The sequence below is a fragment of the Schistocerca serialis genome, chromosome 2, assembly GCF_023864345.2.
Source record: "Schistocerca serialis cubense isolate TAMUIC-IGC-003099 chromosome 2, iqSchSeri2.2, whole genome shotgun sequence".
NCBI lineage: Eukaryota > Metazoa > Arthropoda > Insecta > Orthoptera > Acrididae > Schistocerca > Schistocerca serialis.
In genome coordinates this window covers 800090080-800108515 of record NC_064639.1, presented here as the reverse complement: position 1 = coordinate 800108515, position 18436 = coordinate 800090080, and the positions used below count along the sequence as shown (strand labels likewise).

Here is an 18436-nt window from a genome sequence, read left to right as displayed (position 1 = left end):
CAGATTTGTGAGGCATTCAGATGTGACAATGGCCCAATGTTGTACTGCGAGGGAACATGAAGACAGGCACACTCATGGTCAAAGTTTTGGTGCACCACGTCTGCCCATGAAAAGGGAGGATCACCGAACTGTGCACCAACCACATTGTAACCCCTTTACAACTGCGTCTGCCACCTGATAACAACAACTGCGTCTGCCACCTGATAACAAGTAATGGATACCCTGCAGCATTAGTGTCATCCCATACCATTAGCTTAAAACTAGTAACAGCAGGACTAGGGATTACCATCCCATATGTAGACTGTCATTAACACCACAACACAAACAGCTGTGTCTGGAGTGGTGTTGTGACTGGGAAGCATGGACTGATGGTGAATGAAATCGCATTGTGTTCAGAGATGAATCGTGGTACTGTACTACCACAGGTGACCATTGTCATGAGTATGGCAGTGAACTGGTGGGAATTTCCATTCTTCTAACATTTTGGAGAGACACAGCAGTGTCACTCCTGGTGTCAAGGTGTGGGAAGCCATTTGGTTTGACTTCTGGTCACAGCTGGCAGTGACTGGGAGCATTCTGATGGCAGAAAGTTATGTCACGTACACCCTGCATCATCATGTGTTACCTATCATGCAACAGTATTGCAGTGTCATTTTTCAAAAGGACAATTCTCATCCACACATGTCACCTGTATCTTTGTATCATCAGTGTGATGTTGCCAGCAAGAACCACAGATCAGTCCCTGATAGAACATGTGTAGGGCCAACTCTAAAATCAATTCTGTTCCAGTGTCAGAAGCCAGAATATCAAGGACCAATTAGAACAGCTGTGGGCCAGCTTGCCTCAGGAGATGATACAATAGCTGTATGATGCCCTTCGCAATTGAATTATTGCATACTTGCCGATAAGTGGGCTCACTTTGCCGAATTCTTTATAAAATTATTTTTTAACCATATTGGGATGACAGTGATGTTCTTCAGCAGTATAATAAATACCACCAATCTAGATCGCAACTAATATTTACTTATTCTGGTAACCAGTTTCAGTCAAACACGACCATCTTCAGACTGCTAACTCTTTGGTGACATGTGGAGCCAGTACACAGAGCTTCTATATGTACTGAAAGGTACCATTCAATAACTGCCACCTATTAGACAGGTACCTTTTGATATTTACAGTGGCTCCATTTACCAGCTCCATAGTCACCAAGGAGATAGTAGTCTGAAGGTGGTCATGTATGACTGAAGCTGATTAGTAGAATAAATAAATACGATTTGTGATCTACATTGACAGTGAAACAGACTTGATTTTGTAATGATAAAATAATACTGAAGCACTGAAAACAGCACACTCTCTCAACTTCCAAAGTTTCAATATGTTTCCTCCTCCTCTTCTAAGTGCTTCACTTTTTTTATCAGGTGGTGTATAATCTTCAGCCAATTTTATTGTATTTCCTAATGCGGAAAGAATGATTCTGCAGTAAAATATTTTTTATGAAAAGAGTAGTTGTTAAGTATTTCATAATTCCTACAAGTTAGCAAGTAAATAATGAATATCATTAACAGAGTGTACCACTGTATGGTTATGTTTTGTACCACACACTGGAACACTCAAAGTAATTCACACGTTGCAGAATTACTGTAAAATTCTAACATAATAATACTATAACAATCAAGAAATGTAATCTATTTCTATCTGAGGGACAATCTGACAGATTACAATTTCTGTTTAAGGAACACTAAAGAAATGAAAGAGAAACTTGCCTTTAAATTCATGTAGACCAAAATCAGATATCTGAAGAACCCATCGACTATCAACCAAGCAATTACTTGACTTTAAATTTCCATGTGATAGTATTTCACTGTCATGCAGGTAGGTCAATCCCTGCATGTAAAAACAAGAAACATTTATAAATTTAGATGTCTGAGAAAGTGATGTACGAAAATTTAAATTTGCAAAAGAAAGTAACAGAGTAGAGGCATTTTCTCCAACAAAAGAATAGTGTTTTAAAAATAGAGTTTATCATTATAAATGGAAACGGTCTCATATAACATTTGTGGTATGTCAGTACAAACTGGTGTAACAGAAGACAATAACTGGAGAAAATTTAGGGAACTTATCAAAAGAGGAAAAGGGAAGTTGGTATGAAATAGAAAAGTAAGAGTTGGACTAAAACAATGTACTATAACAAAATGTCAAAAGACTGTAAAAGATAATGAGGAAGAAAACACAATAAAGTCAAAACTGGGCTGAAAACAAAGACTACAAAAGATAAATATGGAAAAGGTCTTTGGCTGTAATGCAACTACAACAAATGGACACGGTACGAGGAATAGTAGCACATGGAAAAATGTAAGATGTTTTTATAGTGATAATAGCAAAACTGGCAATGCTTCACAATTGCTGAGTATGAATGTGAATTGGATATATGTCCTTATCTCCTTCTCACTCTCACTCCCCCCCCCTGCCCCCCACCCCTTTGTCCATTTCCTCCTCCATCTCTCTCCATCTTCTCCTCCCTCCTCTCTCTGTAATTTCCTCCTTCCCTCTCTCTTTGACCATCACCTCCCCCCCTCCCTCCCACTCTGGCCATCTGTCTCCCCCCCCCCCCCCCCTCATACTGACCTGGAGCCTTGTTTATCGTTACACCCAACAGAAACATCATTGTGAATTGAAGTTGCTTAAAATAAATGGGTAAATCAATTGGGACCATTGGTGTACGGGGATTGAGAGATCTCTCCTGCTGCTGAATCTGTGAGGACAGTAGCTTCAATGACAGTATTTTGCACAGTTTTGATCTGCAAATGGGTGGGATTACAAAGTTTTGCATGATACAGATTCTGTAGCAGTATTCTGATGATATAGAGACAAGCCATGCATAGAACTTTCATATTTTCTGTTGTGATTAAGAAATCATAACAGCACATGGTTGTGTATACAACAAGGTGAAAGAATATATATAGGAGAAACAATTTGTCTAATGGTTTAAATGCCCTGCTATTGTAGTTAAAACTAACTGTGACAAAAAAACAAAACAGCACATTTTTATAACACAGCATTTTCTTTCTCACAGCCAGTTTTAACAGAAAACCTGTACACTTTCATACAAAAAAAGTAGCATAGGTCTGTTTAAATGCTTATTCACACACCGTTTAAAAATTTGAAGGGATTTGGTCAAGCACTTCTCGATATTTTTGCTAAAAGCTTTTTCCTATTACATAATATGTATATGTATTTATACATTATACAGACTAAAGAAAAAATATCATATTTCTGTCCAAATGTTTACCTGAATATCATGTAAAAATTAGAAATAAACCGATCCAAAACTTTCTGAGATTTTTTTCTAAGAATGTTTCTTGAAGTGTTGTAGCCTATGCCTGTCTGAACGTTTATTAGAGTACAGGGCAAAAATCTGAAGTAAACCAAAATTTTTGCAGCAACATTAAACATCGACTTGCTTTTGTATAGTAGTATAATTTTAAATATATACTTGTATATGACATATACTAAAAAGAATTGTATTAGAGTATCGTGCAAAAATCTGAATTAGTCGGTCCAGGACTTGTTGAGCATTTTGATACAGTGTTTCCCATTTATATAGTAAATATATATTTACATACCATATATATTAAAAATAAGTAGTCTGTGTCTGTCTGAACATTTATTACAGTACAGCATAAAACTATGAAGTAAAGTGGTCAAGCACTTTTAGAGATTTTTGGTAATAACATTAAACAATGACTTGTCTTTATATGAATCAACTCTTTTAAAAAGGTGTAAGTCTCCATTTTTACCATCTCCAAGTTTTTGTACCGTAACAGAGGTAGGTCTACCATTTGTGTTTAAAAGGGCGCCAGTAATGCTATTGCTTGGATAGTAACAGGGAAACAAAGTTCAAACTTATTTTTAAATGGGCGGTTGTCACTGATGTATGCCATTTTAAAAATGAACAGCTGGCCATGGAAACAGCTGATGAGTTAGCAGCAATTGTTCATTAATTTGTGGAGGAACTCTAATTATTTCTGGTTTATTTATAGCCTTATTAGCTGAAAAGTGCCAGATGATGGCAGTATTGTAAGTGATACTGGAGATGTTAGTAGAAAAAGAAAAAGAGGGAGAAAATGTTCTAGTTGCAAAAGTAACAAAATAAATGCAGCTTGACTGAAGCGTGAAGCCTACGTTAATAAAAGAGGGAACCCTATTTAAGCTATATTAAAAAAAAAAAGCTCTCTTGCAAGTAACATTATCTTTCATTTTATTTAGCACAATCTATTATACTGAAATTGTTGCCATGAAAGTTAAAAGAAAATAAATAGCGTAATTTATTCTGTTTGGTTATCATGAACATAGCCTCAAATATCATCAGTAACAAAAATGTTACTGATGATATTTGAGCTGTGATTAATATCCTTTTCATAATTCTGAAATTTATTTTATTTATTTTCTTCACATGTATGAAGAAATATTTGGTATCAACTGGAGACGAAAACTGCTTAGATATTTTTACAAACTTTTACAGTATTCCTAATAAGAATGAGCAAGACCTATTTCTTCAAGGATTATCAGATTCTCAAGAGGTCAAGCGGAGACAATCATGAAAAAATGATAACCCTGTAGTGATGCATTCTGCTAGCTTTTTGTATACATATTCGTTGGTGCATCGCATCAAGAGATATGCATGAAAGCTATCCTCCCAGTTTGTGACATTAGTGAGGAACAAGTACAAAGAATAAGATGGATTAAGCTCTCTAGGAAAACCCCAGAAGACAGGAGAGGTAGGAGAGTTATACATAGCCTCGAATCTTCTGTTCATGAGGCAATATGTGAATGTATCCAGTAGTTCCCCTTATGAGAAAGTCATTACACTGCTGAATAGATGTACTATCTTAGTGTAGACCTTAATGTCAAAATGATGTGGAAATTGTTCCTAAAGAAGAATCTGGAGAGTACAGTAACTTACATCTTTTATTGGAGCTTCTACAGAAACAATTTCAGTTATCGATTTGGAAAACCAGAGGTGGATACATGCTGTATCTGTGAAGAGGTGAAATTAAACCTTAGATCTCCATATCTCAATGATGTAGAAAAATGAACAGCAGTTGCCAAATTGATGATACATTAGCATACAAGCATAAAATTTTATTCAGCTTTCACATATGAAGCATCAGTGGAAACAAAGAAGGAGATTGTCTTTATCATCTGATTATATGCAAAACATCAGTCTACTGGAAGTGCTAGTATGGGAACTATTTTATTTAAGGAAACTTTCAGTGAATGTTTTTTGCATTCATGATATAAAAAGAGGATGTAGCTCATATTATGTTTATCATGAAGGAAATTGTAAAAAGTGCCATTGTGAAGTTTGCTCCTTTCAGCCTTACTTTCTAAAGTCTGCACCAAAAAGCATCACAAAGCTTAGGTCATTCTGTGAAAATTGTGCCAGCAGAACAAAAACAAGTCTCTATGCAGATTCTTACTATGACTTAAAGAATCTTACAAGTCAAGAAACGTAAATATGTCAGAGATTGAAGAAATCTATTTTATAAGGAGATTGTCTGAAAGTATATAATTATGAACATATCATTGTTAGTTTTAGTGAAGGTTTCTATGGTAACTTCTTACTATATATAATACCTAATAGTAGTTGTCAGAGTTTTAAAATTGGGAAAATCTGCCCTTTATAAATTAATTGGCTTAAGGAAATGGAGAAACATAATGGAAGACTGATAATTTTGGGATTATCTCAAAACGGCTTCATCAATATGACAGAATTTTCACTATCCATAACATTATAGAATACATTATTCAAAGTACTGACAAAGTACGCAAGTTCTTAGCAACAGAAAATCAAGCATCTCAAATTCTAGACTTCAAGAACTGTTGGCCAAAACACTAGAAGAAAACCACATTTTCTGAAGAAACAAGGATCAAGCTTAGAAATGAGAGAATTAATTTTGTGATCAGCATTCTGTTCCACCTTGCTTACTCGCACACTAGATATGGATATATCAAAGAAGCTAGTAACATAAATGGATTAATAAACCAAACATTCTTCATGGCATCTGAGAAAGCATCTGTTTCTCCACCATTGGCACTGGCATATCCTTCAAGAACAGTTCCAATTGCAGTGAAAAAAAAAAAAAAAAAATGCAAGACTTGAAGAAGAAGATAAAGTAGTATATTCCACATGAACATAGGGCATTCTATGAGGAATGTTTTAACTAGGGAACAGATATCAATGCTGCGAACAGTGATTGAAAAATAATCAACTTCAATTTAACTGTGTGTTCTTTGTAAGCTACTGCAATATTTTGCACTTTAATTAAAATTTTCTTCTTTGTGTGTGGTTCTGAATGACTTACAGTGTAATAGAATGTTGTAATACTGTTAATTATCTGTCTTCCATTATGTTTCTCCATGTCCTTAAGCCAATCTTTTTTAAAAGGCTGGATTTTTCCATTTTTGAAACTCTAACAACTACTATTAGGTACTATGTATACTAAGAAGTTCCTGTAAAAGCAGATAAATCTTCATTAAAACTAACAGTTACATTCATAATCATATACTTTCAGATAGTCTGCTTCAGTCTCCCATCAATTTATGTTTCTTGACTTATTCCCTTCTAAAAAAGATCAAGTCATATAGTAGTATAGACAAACAGGGAGTAAAACCATTCCATCTCTAGGCAGGAGAAGGCAAAGCAGTAACAACTGACCATAAAAAAGGGCTTCTTGAGCCACCTATTTTGGAAGACTGTTGGTGTGGGTACACTCCTGATGCATAAACCTGACAATGGTGGAGGAAATAAGTAAACATATAGCAGAAACCACATCCAGCAATTGCCAGATACAAATTAAAGAAACAACAGACATGCTTATGAGCAACAGGATAATGAAGACATGTGAACCTGACACTGCATCTGTTGATCCAGCTGACTCTGCAAATCTTTTCCACGCATAAAAATTGGCTAAGCTTAAGTGAGAAATGAGGTGCTGGAAGACTGGTAATCAGTCTCTGTGATTTCTGTTGGAAATTATGTCAGTCTAACAAGTCTGATAAGAAAATAGCGTCAGAGCTACAAGCCAAATCCATCTAGATGATATGCAACTGAGCACAATGGCTTAAGGATGTCCAGAGTGGCCTCTTGGCTGTGCTCAGGATGTGATGGACACATTTGATGACGGGTGGGGAGGGGAACTAGATTCCATCACTATGGTCCTTTGAAAGGCATTGGGCTCTTACAGCAAAAATTATAAGCTGCTGGACTTGAAGATAGAGTGGTTGCTTGGGTAAATAGAGGTGGAACTCAAAGTGTAAGGGTAGAAAAAGAAATCTCACAGAAAGGAGACATATTTTCAGAGATGCCACAGAGTAGTGCCATTATTATTTATAATAAACAACAGAGGATCTGTATCCATTACAACATCAGGACATTTGCAGATGATCTAATGGATTATCACAGAATAAGGCAATCAGGAGACTGAGAAACTCTTTAAGATGTTCTTGCTTTGGCAGAGAAGCAGTAAACAACACCACAAATGCAAGCAAGAGCCAGTGGTTTAGCTAATTCTCCAGGAGGTTCAAGACAACATCAGAGTTTAATTTAGAGGGAGAGATACTTTCCAAGTTACCTACTTTTAAGTATTTTGGGTTGACACTTAATGGCAAAGTCTACTATGGTCTCCATGTGAGAGGTGTAGTCTGCAGTGCTTGCAGGGTTATCTTCCAAATAATGAGGATTTTGAAGCAAGAGGCCTAATGTTCTTCAGTGAGGCTCATCCTGGAATCCTGCAGTTCTATGTGGGACTCCTACCCAATTACACCTTGTACGAAGAAGATTAACCAGTTTGGTCCAGAGAAATTTTGAACACAGTTGCAGTGCTATTGCTGTAAAACAGGACTCAAAAACTTTTCCAGATTCATCGGCTGATATTAAAAATATGCAGAATGTGGAATAATGTTTTAAACTGTAATAAGCCAGTGGGCAATTTGTTCCTAATAAGGCCAATTAGAGTGGAATGTTTTGGGGAGAGAAACCTTAAACACTTAGTCTGAGGCAGTAATGTTTCAAAAGAAGATTGAGCCATATGAGTTGATGGATAAAAAGAATTTTGTGCATAAGGACTTTTGTGCTTCATAATGCTTACTGCCAAAGAAGAAAGAACGCTTCAATGAAATTTAATGTATTAACATTATGACATTTAGAAATGAATAAAAAAAAAAGTTTTTGATAAATGTAAATCTCATGTGCTGTTTCTGGCTTGGATATCACAAGGAGTAGGTTCAGCTGCCGATTGGAAACTGTGGTCGTTCTTCTTGCTTATTGACCCCTATACTTGTGGATATGTGCAAGCAGTGTTGTACTTTTATTTTTTTTGGTGAAGGTGAGTGCAATGGATGGATGTATAGTTATGTTTGTGTTGGAAGATGATGATGAGAGAAGGAAGTAGATGAAACCTGGTACCACCACATAATCTACTTCTCTTGAATAGCACCCAAGGGGCCATCTGGTGGATGGATCACCATCAACAGTGTCATGTACTATCACTTTATGAGGCACTGAAAAGGAGTTTGGAATTTAATCTAGGACTGGTGATCAGGAACTCTATGCCGCCACCTCTCTACACCTTGCTGACCAAATAATGGAAGTGAAAATTTCATCCCTCAACAGGATTCAGACCGAATAATATACATGACATATGTTGATTATCTTCCAGATATATCAATTACTGAAAAATGAGGAAGCATGTCCTCCATTATTAATCGTTATTACTGTAGAAACACGGGAATTTTCAAGCGCACAACAGAATGTGTACATAAACGTGGTGCATGAACAATTCGTGATAAGTAGTGCTACATGCTACTATCAACCTATTTGCCAAATGCCATCTTTTATCTTATTTGGAATAATCATAAAACTGCTACAGTTGCTTTATAAAGTTATTTGGAAATCTACATCAATTAAAAAGAAAACCTCACCTTTACAATATCAGACACAAGAGAAGATACAAACATGTTGTCCAGATGTAAGTCTTCATTTGCTAGAACGTCTTCCAAGCTTCCACGAGCACAATACGCTGTTAATACACACAAGTTTCCATGATCAACAGAGGCACCAATAAATGGTATGATATTGTCATGTCGTACCTCTCGTATCTGAAACGTAATGAACACAAAAGAGCTGTATATGTTGCTTTATAAATAGATTTTATTTCACCATATGATCCATATATTAAGCCTAATGTTAAATTAGGAAGCAAAGTAGAATGCAACAGAATCTGTACGCTGGATGCTATCTGAGCATGGTTTCTTAAACAGTTTTCCACACCTGTTAATGCAAATATTGAATGAACATTTCACCTCAGCCTCCAATAAACTGAAAATAAGTCATTCATAAATAAGTGGCATATATCATTTTCCACACTTCACAAGTTTAGGATAAAATATTATGTACCAATTGCTTTATCTTCTATGTCTGAGAAAAGGGCAAAATGAAAAGCAAAAATGTGTTATAGTTGTACAATAAAATGTTATTTTTGTTTAGATTCAGGAACTAAATTTGTTAACTGACTGCAATTTGTTGTTTATACTGTTTTATGATTTATTTAAGAAACCTACAAAAATATCAGGTGTTGATATCTACGTACAGAATTACGTAACATATTCTGTCTCTAATATTTTCTTGTTGTTATTTCTTCTGTTTGTTGAAGTATTTCCTAGAATTTCCCAAATAATATGCCTGTTTTCATTGTCATTTTATTTCTATTCTATTATATTTACTTGTCCTTTACTTATTTTATGCAATGGTAGTGCACACATCAAACACAGTACAAAAGAAAGAAGGAAGGGAGATTAGAATTTAACTTCCTATCAATGATGAGGTCATAGAGGTGGAGCACAAGTTCAAATTGAGGAAGGTTGGAGAAGGTAATCTACAGAGTCCATTTTAAAGGAACAATCCTGGAATTTGCTTTGAGCCATTTAGGAAAAACATGGAAAGCCTAAACCTAGCTGATCAGACAGCTATTTGGACTGCAATATCTGCAACCTTATAATTGTCACATTTAATTTTTTGTTACATTATAATGCAAAAATTCTTTTGCATCATCATTATCATCACCATCACCTTCCTTATAGTATCACCGAGAAATTCTCGTGCCATCTTTTCAGTGGTCAGCCAAGCAAACTTACACCATTTTGGTGGCAATGTAGCATGGATTTTAGGGGCCTCTTTCATCTCATTTGCTGCAGATGTTTTGTCCAGTTGTTCTGATAGTTCTGAATAGTGTGAAGGGTTCCATTTTAACTTCCTTTGACAAATTTTCATTTGTTTTCTGATCTCATTTGGTGTAACCCCTGTTCATCTCAAGAATTTCATTTTGCAGTTTGTTAATCTTTTCATATAGCACAGGTCAAACCTGTACACAAAAATTGTGGCAGAAGTGATCTACAAAATTACCATATAATATCAGAGACATCCATCAGTTGTAAAATTTGTAGTTAAATCCAATGAGGTGCACCAAACACAAGTACCTCCTTGATGCAAACCAGCATGGATTTAGAAAACATCAACTTCCATTTCTCCAGCATGACAACTTGAAAGTCATGGTGGATGCAGTATTTCCTGACTTCTGATACAACTTTTGGCTCAGTACCACATCAATTCTCATTTGCAATACTATAATCAATTGTGGTCTTAAATTAGGTTTATGACTGGACTGAGAAGTTCTTGGTAGGGAGGAAACAGCATATTACCTTGAACGGAGCGTCACCAACATATGTAAAAGTACCTTCAGAAAAAAAAAGCAATGGGAAGCACACACACACACACACACACACACACAGACACACACACACACACACACACACACACACACACACACACACACACACACACACATGCTCAGATACACATTCTTTCATGTTGTTGTTGTTGTGGTCTTCAGTCCTGAGACTGGTTTGATGCAGCTCTCCATGCTACTCTATCCTGTGCAAGCTTCTTCATCTCCCAGTACCTACTGCAACCTACATCCTTCTGAATCTGCTTAGTGTATTCATCTCTTGGTCTCCCCCTATGATTTTTACCTTCCACGCTGCCCTCCAATACTAAATTGGTGATCCCTTGATGCCTCAGAACATGTCCTACCAACCGATCCCTTCTTCTGGTCAAGTTGTACCACAAACTTCTCTTCTCCCCAATCCTATTCAATACTTCCTCATTAGTTATGTGATCTACCCATCTAATCTTCAGCATTCTTCTGTAGCACCACATTTCGAAAGCTTCTATTCTTTTCTCATCCAAACTATTTACCGTCCATGTTTCACTTCCATACATGGCTACACTCCATACAAATACTTTCAGAAACGACTTCCTGACACTTAAATCTATACTCGATGTTAACAAATTTCTCTTCTTCAGAAACGCTTTCCTTGCCATTGCCAGTCTACATTTGATATCCTCTCTACTTCGACCATCATCAGTTATTTTGCTCCCCAAATAGCAAAACTCCTTTACTACTTTAAGTGTCTCATTTCCTAATCTAATACCCTCAGCATCACCCGACTTAACTCGACTACATTCCATTATCCTCGTTTTGCTTTTGTTGATGTTCATCTTATATCCTCCCTTCAAGACACCATCCATTCCGTTCAACTGCTCTTCCAAGTCCTTTGCTGTCTCTGACAGAATTACAATGTCATCGGCGAACCTCAAAGTTTTTATTTCTTCTCCATGGATTTTAATACCTACTCCAAATTTTTCTTTTGTTTCCTTTACTGCTTGCTCAATATAGAGATTGAATAACATCGGGGAGAGGCTACAACCCTGTCTTACTCCCTTCCCAACCACTGCTTCCCTTTGATGTCCCTCAACTCTTATAACTGCCATCTGGTTTCTGTACAAGTTGTAAATAGCCTTTCGCTCCCTGTATTTTACCCCTGCCACCTTTAGAATTTGAAAGAGAGTATTCCAGTCAACATTGTCAAAAGCTTTCTCTAAGTCTACAAATGCTAGAAACGTAGGTTTGCCTTTCCTTAATCTTTCTTCTAAGATAAGTCGTAAGGTCAGTATTGCCTCACGTGCTCCAGTATTTCTACGGAATCCAAACTGATCTTCCCCGAGGTCGACTTCTACTAGTTTTTCCATTCGTCTGTAAAGAATTCGTGTTAGTACTTTGCAGCTGTGGCTTATTAAACTGATTGTTCGGTAATTTTCACATCTGTCAACACCTGCTTTCTTTGGGATTGGAATTATTATATTCTTCTTGAAATCTGAGGGTATTTCGCCTGTTTCATACATCTTGCTCACCAGATGGTAGAGTTTTGTCAGGACTGGCTCTCCCAAGGCCGTCAGTAGTTCCAATGGAATGTTGTCTACTCCGGGGGCCTTGTTTCGACTCAGGTCCTTCAGTGCTCTGTCAAACTCTTCACACAGTATCGTATCTCCCATTTCATCTTCATCTACATCCTCTTCCATTTCCATAATATTGTCCTCAAGTGCATCGCCCTTGTATAGACCCTCTATATACTCCTTCCACCTTTCTGCTTTCCCTTCTTTGCTTAGAACTGGGTTTCCATCTGAGCTCTTGATGTTCATACATGTGGTTCTCTTATCTCCAAAGGTCTCTTTAATTTTCCTGTAGGCAGTATCTATCTTACCCCTAGTGAGATAAGCCTCTACATCCTTACATTTGTCCTCTAGCCATCCCTGATTAGCCATTTTGCACTTCCTGTCGATCTCATTTTTGAGACGTTTGTATTCCTTTTTGCCTGCTTCATTTACTGCATTTTTATATTTTCTCCTTTCATCAATTAAATTCAATATTTCTTTTGTTACCCAAGGGTTTCTACTAGCCCTCGACTTTTTACCTATTTGAACCTCTGCCTTCACTATTTCATCCCTCAAAACTACCCATTCTTCTTCTACTGTATTTCTTTCCCCCATTCCTGTCAATCGTTCCCTTATGTTCTCCCTGAAACTCTATATAACCTCTGGTTCTTTCAGTTTATCCAGGTCCCATCTCCTAAAATTCCCACCTTTTTGCAGTTTCTTCAGTTTTAATCTACAGCTCATAACCAATAGATTGTGGTCAGAGTCCACATCTCCCCCTGGAAATGTCTTACAATTTAAAACCTGCTTCCTAAATCTCTGTCTTACCATTATATAATCTATTTGATACCTTTTAGTATCTCCAGGGTTCTTCCATGTATACAACCTTCTATCATGATTCTTAAACCAAGTGTTAGCTATGATTAAGTTGTGCTCTGTGCAAAATTCTATCAGGCGGCTTCCTCTTTCATTTCTTAGCCCCAATCCATATTCACCTACTACGTTTCCTTCTCTCCCTTTTCCTACACTCGAATTCCAGTCACCCATGACTATTAAATTTTCGTCTCCCTTCACTATCTGAATAATTTCTTTTATTTCATCATACATTTCTTCAATTTCTTCGTCATCTGCAGAGCTAGTTGGCATATAAACTTGTACTACTGTAGTAGGTGTGGGCTTCGTATCTATCTTGGCCACAATAATGCGTTCACTATGCTGTTTGTAGTAGCTTACCCGCATTCCTATTTTCCTATTCATTATTAAACCTACTCCTGCATTACCCCTATTTGACTTTGTGTTTATAATCCTGTAGTCACCTGACCAGAAGTCTTGTTCCTCCTGCCACCGAACTTCACTAATTCCCACAATATCTAACTTTAACCTATCCATTTCCCTTTTTAAATTTTCTAACCTACCTGCCCGATTAAGGGATCTGACATTCCACGCTCCGATCCGTAGAACGCCAGTTTTCTTTCTCCTGATAACGACATCCTCTTGAGTAGTTCTTTCATATAGAGTAAAATAATGTAAACTGCAACAGTTTTAACACTCCAGGTGTAATTTTTACTGATAAGTTTCTTATATCAAGTTCTCTATGGTTGCAGATGACAAGCTATAAAAGAATAACAGCTACATGACACAGTACAGAATGTTCCAAAAACCACAGTATGTGTTTAAAAAAATCTGTTTCAAATTTGTGATTATTTTAGCTAAAAACTGAATTTCTGTGTGTACAGACAGTAAAAAGTGACTTTCCTGTTTCTGATAGAAAGAAGACAAGATTCCACTGAAGATGCTGTAACTTCAACAAAAAATATCTGTGTAAAAAGAAAAAAAATGTGCTTTCTCAAGGCAAGAATTATCCAAAAACAATTTCACACTTTCCTTCCTTGACTATTCAGCAATCAAGTAAAATAAACACTGCATAACAACCATTTATATTTAGATTATGCTCTATCAAAAGTTTGGTTATCTCCTCCTTTTTTTCCATCCACCATTTATTCATACTGTACTATTCAGACAAATAAAAGCAACTCTTTGAGCACCTTTTCTTTTGAATCTGCACAGAGCATGAAAATACTGTGAAAAGATTAATGTTGGCACAGTACAACTATACTAGATGACTGGTGGTCAGAAAGAAATCCAGGAAGCTGAACACCAGAACAGGTAACAGAATTAGACATGTGGATCAATCAAAAGGGAAGCAGAGCTTCAGAACACCATACAGTATGTCAGAGGCAGCCTCTGAGTCCAAGGACAACACTGGGGCCTCCAATGGCCAGTTTACAACTTGCAGACTGTCACAAACTGATGCCAAATCGCCTACTCTTCAGCATATCCCACACGTGAAATCTACATCAAGGCACTCATGCCTATTATGTACCACATGACAATCACAGCATGAACACCAAGTTGCATGTTGAGTGGACACAGAAGAGGAAGGATGGTGATGGCAAGAATGTGAAAAACATTGTGAGTGGGGACCACAACCCTATGACCTACTTGTACCCACTGGGCTCACCGCAGATCAAGGCTGGAAGCACTCTCACATCTATACGCCACTCAAACTGTGGTTCAACTGAAGACACCATCACTAGGTCAACTGCACAGTGCACCAGGGGCTGTTTATCACACACTTCACCACCTGCAAACTGTTGGAAAGTATGTCTCTTGCCACCATCTTAAGTTTACGGGATTCAGCAGTCTGGATAACTTTAACTAAAGAAGGGGTGGACAAGGCCGTCACTCTGGTCTGGACCTCAGAGTCAAGTACTAACCAGACAATCACATCCCTAATTAGAAAGTCCACATATGAGATAGCACACTGAGGACACTCATACTGACACTTGTGTGCGACACCTTGCATGTTAGTAAGACAAGCCACATACGACCCCCCCCCCCCCCCACCCCCCCCCGTCTCACACACACACACATACACTGCTCAAGGTGTTGGTTAAACTGCAACCATGCCACCATCACATCAGTTTGATGGTCCAAATATTGCATTAGCAACTGACACTGTTCCTCAGAAAGTAAATTTCTCAAGCTTGGTGGAGGTTTTCAACTTTGCATGATTTTGTACAGCCCTCCTCTGCTGCACAATAACAAGGTGGCCTTACAGATATATGAGAAGAGACACACAGGTAATTCTCCCAAATTTCTACCAACTCAGGCAATGAGTATGGGGCAATTCAACATTCTGTTTGAGCAGTTTCTGCATCTGCTTCTGCTGCTGCTTTGTTGCTACTCCTGGAAGCACAACTGCTGATGCCAGTATTTCAAAAATTCCGGGTCCACGGTGGCCACAAATTAATGCTAAGAAAAAAAGATAGGTTTCACTTGCATGAGAACATTCTACACCAACAATTTTGTATCTGTGCAGCGAGTGATAATGCTGCAAAACCATCACTGTTGGCACAATGCAACTATAGTAGCCAACAGTGGGTCAACAACAAAGCCAGGCAGCTGAACTGCTGAAGATCAAATAAAGCTTTACATGTGAATAAATCTACAAGGGAGAACAAAGTCCAAACACTTTATAGAAATGAGCACATTGATAAACAAAAATGTACCCAGCATGAATATCTGAACACTAGCATGTTAAATCAGAGTAAGATGTAAGGAGAGGCCAGGTCCAAGGTAGCTGACATCAGCACAAGAACTTGAGGGATGCTGGCCTGTCACCACCAACAGGTAAACAACTGGGTCAATGGTTCTGCCCATAGAATGCTTCACGAATGCTGCCTGAGACAGCTGGCTGCACTAGGCAGGGAGAAGTTGTGTCTAAAATTTGGAATGTTATTTATAGTGCAATTCCTTTTTAGCACTTATTCATTCCTGTGCTATCAGCAATAACATTCATGTAATTATTTGCTCACAGAAGCTCTACAGCTTTCAACATAATATTTTTGTAGTTACTTGATCACACCATTGCATTGGTGAGTATGCAAATACACTGATGGGATTGAGGGGGGGGGGAGGGGGGGGGGGCTCAACACCAGGAAGGAGTTGTAGTACATAAACAAAGTTTGGTAGGCATGTTTCCACATCTGAAAGATTATGTATATTCAAATTTCACACCAATCACATGAGAGTGGCACTATAGTGCCACTATGAGGATGTAAATCAGGTTTGCTTTAAATACATGCTGTAACGGTCATGGATATTAGTTATCTTTGAGATTGGACATGGTGAGCTGATGTTAGTCAAGACATCTTTAAAGTGACAAAGACGCCATTGTCAACATCTCACTGAGTTTCAATGAAGCCGTAAAATAGGGCTAGAAGAAGATGGGTGTTCCGTCTGTGATAGTGCAGAAAGACTTGGCAGGAGTGTAGCCACATTACATGACTGCTGGCAGTGGTGATCATGAGGATGTACAATCTCAAGAAGACATGGCTCTGAACAGCCATGTGGCACTTCCAAGAGGGAAGTCCATCATGTTTGACATACTGCTCTGGTGCATTGCATTGCATCTGCATCTGCAATTTGAGCAACAGTTTGCACCACAGTGACACAACAATCTGTTGCAAACTGGTTACTTCAAGGACAGCTCTGAGCTAGACAACCTGTAGTGTGCATTCCACTGACCCCAAACCACCACCACTAACAATTTCAATGGTGTCAAGCGAAAGCTCATTGGAGGGAAGGGTGGAAAACAGTTGTGATTTCTGATGAAGGCTGGTTCTGCCTCGGTGCTGGTGATGGACATGTGCTGGTTAGAAGGATACCAGTTTAGGGGTTACAACCATCCTGTCTGTGTGCTAGACACCCTGGAGCTACACCTGGAGTTATGGTCTGAGGTGTGACTTAGTATGAGAGCAGGAGCAATCTCGTGGTTATCTGACATGCTGAACACTTTGGATCAAAGCAGACAGATAGATGCAGTATTTCTTGATTTCTGAGAAGCATTTGATTCAGTACCACACGTATGCTTATGGTGAAAAGTATGATCATGTAGGGTATTGTGTGAAATTTGTTACTGGACTCAGGACTTTTTGGCAGGGAGGAGGCAGCATGTTATCTTGAATGGAGCATCATCATCAGATCTACATCTGTAGCTTCAGGTGTGCCCCAGGGAAGTGTGTTAGAACCCTTGCTATTCATGTTGTATATTAATGACTTTGCAGACAATATTAATAGTAACATCAGACTTTTTACAGATGAAGCAGTTATCTACAATGACGTACTGTCTGAAAAAAGCTGCATAAATATTCAGATAGATCTTTATAAGGTTACAAAAGTGGTGCAAAGATTGGCAACTTGCTTTACATGTTCAGAAATGTAAAATTATGCAATTCACAAAGTGAAAAAAACATAGTATGCTCTGACTATAATATCAATGAGTTACTAATGGAATCAGCCAACTAATACAAGTACATGGGTGTAACACTCTGTAGTGATATGAAATTGAATGACCACATTGGCTCAGTCATGGGTAAAGGAGGCGGTAGACTTCAGTTTATTGGTAGAATACAGGGAAGTGCAATCAATCTACAAAGGAGACTGCTTACAAATACCTTGGGTGACCAGTTCTAGAACACTGCTCAAGTGTGTGGGACTTCTACCAAATAGGTCTAACAGGGGATATTGAATGTATACAGAGAAGGGCAGCATGAATGGTCACAGGTTTGCTAGATCCATACCTCAGAGATACTGGAGATAAGATATAAATTTTGACTTCTGAAATTTTCCCGGCGTATTTCTTCTTCTAATAATTTCCGGGTATGCAGCCGGATCCCGTCGACATTCTGCCACGATATTTCGGCCCAGAGACGTCCGGCCATCATCAGGTGAGTACACAACTACTGAAGAGCCCAGGTGCAGTCGCGGTATTTATGCTGAATCTTGCGCATGTGAAATGTACTGGCATCCTACAGCGCATGCGTCAGGTGTTGACATGCGCAGCATAGCCGAGTTGTACGTGCTGCCCTCGGTGGTGGAAATAAAGGTTCATCTAGTCATTGAGTATCGAATGACACTGTCGATTCCGCTGTGATTGTATAATTTTAATAACAGGATTCCAAATTGGAATCCTGTTATTAAAATTATACAATCACAGCGGAATCGACAGTGTCATTCGATACTCAATGACTAGATGAACCT

The 18436-nt window shown here is 38.0% G+C and overlaps 1 protein-coding gene across 1 annotated transcript in view; it reads right to left on the bottom strand.

The window, feature by feature from the left end:
* LOC126456431 (guanylate cyclase 32E-like) overlaps window positions 1-18436 on the bottom strand; it is a 566897-nt gene that overhangs the window by 170765 nt on the left and 377696 nt on the right. Inside the window, exons 14-15 of the mRNA XM_050092180.1 lie at window positions 8983-9159; window positions 1764-1884 (exon numbers count right to left, since the gene is read on the bottom strand). Coding sequence (XP_049948137.1) covers window positions 1764-1884; window positions 8983-9159 — 298 coding nt within the window. The remainder of the gene's footprint in view (window positions 1-1763; window positions 1885-8982; window positions 9160-18436) is intronic.